The sequence below is a fragment of the Octopus sinensis genome, unplaced genomic scaffold, assembly GCF_006345805.1.
Source record: "Octopus sinensis unplaced genomic scaffold, ASM634580v1 Contig20090, whole genome shotgun sequence".
NCBI lineage: Eukaryota > Metazoa > Mollusca > Cephalopoda > Octopoda > Octopodidae > Octopus > Octopus sinensis.
The window spans coordinates 10,886-15,000 of NW_021836878.1; the positions used below are offsets into that span (position 1 = coordinate 10,886).

Genomic DNA, 4,115 nt, shown 5'->3' on the forward strand with positions numbered 1-4,115 from the left:
TCTGAATAATTTAATTAAAACGTTTAAGAACAATAGAATATTTTTCTCACCAAAGATCAAAGAAGGAAGAAGAGTTATGTCTTTCCGTGGTAAATAAATGAAAGTAATTATAACACACTCTTATTTTTGTAGATGGTGAGAAATCCTGAGAGATGGGGAAAGTTCGATTACAACCATCCCGGTGCTCAAGTGCTAACTGGTACTTTTTTTATCGACCCCCGAAAGAATGAAAAGCATAGGCGAAGAAAACGAAGAAGAAGAAGAAGAAGAAGAAGAAGAAAAAGAAAAAGAAAAAGAAGACGAAGACGAAGAAGAAGAAGAAGAAAAAGAAGAAAAAGAAGAAGACGAAGAAAAAGAAGAAGAAGAAGACGAAGAAGAAGAAGACGAAGAAAAAGAAGGAGAAGAAGAAGAAGACGAAGAAGAAGAAGAAGAAGAAGAAGAAGAAGAAGAAGAAGAAGAAGAAGAAGAAGAAGAAGAAGAAGAAGAAGAAGACCGAAAAGCAAAGAGAACGAAAAAAATCATTAAAAATAAGCATTAATAAAATCAGAATCAAAACCTTGAATGTACTTACCTCTAGGACAGTATCCAGCATACGCCCAGTCTGGTTGTCCATTCTGGTCAGGGACTAAAATAATAGTAAATATTAAAAAAAATAATTAATAATGAATCATTATAATTGCCACCTGGGCCCATTCATTTCATGCAATAAGAATATGTGTATAAAAATATGTGCTGCTTAGTAATATGTAGTGATAAAAAAAAATTATATAAAAACACTAAGTAGGAGAAACAAAGATGTTACACAATATATTGAGGCAGATTTAATATTTTTTTATTTGTAATTACGGAAAATAATCAAATGAAAATTACACGCACACACACACACACATACACAAACACAGGTTTATAAACATATACACAAAGGAGACAGGCGTGGCTGAGTGTTGAGGAGTTTGCTTCCAAATGATTCCGGGTTCAGTCCCATTGCGTGGTGTCTTCTATTATAATCTCAGGCCGACCACAGAAAGTGAAAGAAAGCCATCGCACTCAGACGCGCACACGTATCCCTACACGCGCGCACACGTATCCCTACACGCGCGCACGCGCACGCACACACACACACACACATACACACACATGCACATGTGAATGTGCGAATGTCTTTGTGTCTATCCCACACCACCGTTTGACAACCGATGTTGGTGTGTTTACATCTCCGTAACTTAACAATTCGGCAAAAGGGGTTAATAATATAAGTATCAAACTTTAAGTACTGGGGTCGATTCGTTCAAAATAAATTCTACAAGGTGGTGCTCCAGCATGTCCGTAGTCTAATGACTGAAACCATGAAGATCATACAGGTGCTGAATGCTGGAAAAGGCCCGTGAAGATTTCTAGTGATAGAGCCCACATCCATGCGGCTCATCTTCTGCATGTTCCACATAATCGGAGACTGTTTCTTCTCAAATCTCTTTCTCTAAATGTATTTCGTACGAAGAACTCTGAAAATAATCGTGTTAGAAAGGACTCCGTCTTGGCCTTCGCCTTGCTTTCCCCTCTTAATTAGAATTCTCTTTCCAGAGGTCTTTTCCTTTTTTTCCGTTACTGCTACTAGCAGTTTATCAACTCTTATTAAATGTTTATTTTCCTACAATTGTCGCAACATTTTCTGGTCCTTAGTTCCTCTTATTGCTGACGAGTCTGCTCATCTGTTTTTCTATTTATTGAGTTCTCCAAACCAGAAAGCTATCTTGCTTGATGGTTCTTGCTGTCACATTGTATCAGTTTGGCCTCCTGACCTGTACCGCAATTTCGATGGTTTTTCTTTCCACTCCTTCCACAGGACAAATTTCCTGTATTTTTTCTGTGACCTTCAAAGGAGACGTCAGAATTTCTCTCTCCAATGATGTTGCATCTGAGCAAATGTTCCTGGTTATCGGGACATTTATCATTTACCCGGGCTGTGCCACAAGGATAACTGAACCACAGATCAACGCTACTGCCAACAATCTTAACCATAGTCCTCGTATTTTTCCAATCCACGTACTGCAGCATTAGGGTATAGTCATGAGTTTGGTTGCACTGGTTCAACCGGCTTCTTCAGCTTGTCCTCAGCTTTACAAAGCAGGCAGACGGTTCCATAATCTGTAGCCCGACAGATAGAGGGTATCCCATTTTACATACTACTCAGGGATACTTCTAATTGTTTTGTTAGAGTCATAAAGAAGTCTGGACTACCGTTATGAAAGCAGAGGTGAGTGCATTTTCTATTTTCTTGTTTTAAGTCGAAAAACTCTGACCAGTTCGCGCCTATACTGGTTGCAAAATTCTACCAAGCAGTATTTTCTCATCCAGGTGGTTTGTATTGTATAATAAAGCTTGTTGTTGTCGGCGTTAGCGAATGATTTTCTCACTGTTGTTTTCATTTGTCAAATTGTGTGTGTGTGTGTGTGTGTGTGTGTGTGTGTGTTGCATTGTTGTTTGCTGTATCGTTGAAAATATTCGAGTTAATGTCACTGTTATCTGTCCTATGTCGAATGTTTACGTCATGCTGTGTAATTGAATTTGATTCTTTTTGTTTGATTTTTTATTGTTTCATTCAATGTATTTTTTTTTTGTGGGCGTTGTCTTTCTTGCTGGCAGCCATCTTAAGTTGAATGTAAACATTGTAATATTAGGCTCAAAGTGCTCAAAATAACGACAAACTTCGTTTCCTGCTATAACAAAGACCACCAAGGTGTTCCAAAAAGCGTTGCTTGGGGAATTTTATGCTTTACGCTTAAATTTCTAATTTTCATATTTATTTATTTATTTATTTATTTATTTTTTAGAATTATTTAAATCTATGAAGCTTGAATATTCATTACTCATTACAAAAGCAAATAATAATGACAATAGTATTGATAAGCACAAGACCAGAAGTTTAGGGGGAGGGGAGTTATTTTATAGCAATTCAGTCAATCTTAGATCTTGTCTCATACGTTATTCTTAGACCCCGGGAAGATGAAAAGCACAGTTGATTACAGGTTTGAAATCAGCACTCAATTTATGAACACGCCAAACAATTTTGTAGGAAGAGCGACCACAAATGGATGGAAGGCAAAGTTACTTAGAATGTAATGATCATAAAAGATATCGAAAAGCTTTTTGTCCAATGCTCTTATAGTACCGATTGCTCACTGCCATATAACTTCTAATTTAGGAAGAAAGCCAGAAATTTTCAGGGTCCAAAATAGTAGTGGATAATATCAACCTCAGTATTTGATTGGTACATTATTTTAACGACTCCGAAAGGATGAAAGCAAAGTTCACCATAGCGGTATTCGAGAGCCGGATCAAATGCATGAAAGCACTTGCAAAACTACCAGTTTGCGGCTTTGTAAGAACAACAAAAAATACGGTATGAAATAAGTGTGTGTGCATGTGTGTGTGATTGAGAGAGAGGGCGGGGGGAAGAGAAGGAGAGGTGAAATAATTGTTGGAAGACAGAAAGCGTGAGTCAAGGGATGAAAGAAATGAGAAAGAGATAGTGAGGTTGAGAGAGTTACAGACGTGGTGACATGGTGACATTATATCAAGGTAAACAGCACATGACCTTGCAGGCGGAACCCAGTCAGAATTTTCTTCAGGTTGGTAGCCCATCCCGCTCAAAAGGTCCCTGAATAAGATTTGTTCAAGGATGAGGAATGAAACACCCATGTTTTCAGAGCTGAATTATCCAAACCCCAAAGAATTCCTTTCAACACATGGCTATGATGCTTTCCCACTCGTGATCAGAGGTGCACATATCGCCAGCCACTAAGGGACATGGTCAACCGGTTAAGGTCAAACAACTGACAAGCAAGTCTGTGGTATCGAGCATATTATTTGCTGTAGCCCATCTTTTATACCAAGACAAAACAATGTACATGACAACCCTTCCAATCAGTTAAGATCAGAAGCCATGAGAGCCACTGCCTCGTATTGTACCAGGGCATTTTATTATTATTATTATTATTATTATTATTATTATTATTTGTTATATTTGGTTGAAATATGCGATCTCATCTGAATACTGACTGATTGACGACTACAGCGATAGGAACAGCGGTTATGTAAAATGTAGTGGCCTTCCT

The 4,115-nt window shown here is 37.9% G+C and overlaps 1 protein-coding gene across 1 annotated transcript in view; it reads right to left on the reverse strand.

Moving 5' to 3' along the window:
- Nucleotides 1–521: 521 nt before the first annotated feature.
- LOC115232234 overlaps nt 522–4,115 on the reverse strand; it is a 24,672-nt gene continuing 21,078 nt past the window's right edge. The window contains exon 4 of the mRNA XM_029802075.2: nt 522–625. Within this exon, the coding sequence (XP_029657935.2) occupies nt 522–625 (104 nt within the window). The remainder of the gene's footprint in view (nt 626–4,115) is intronic.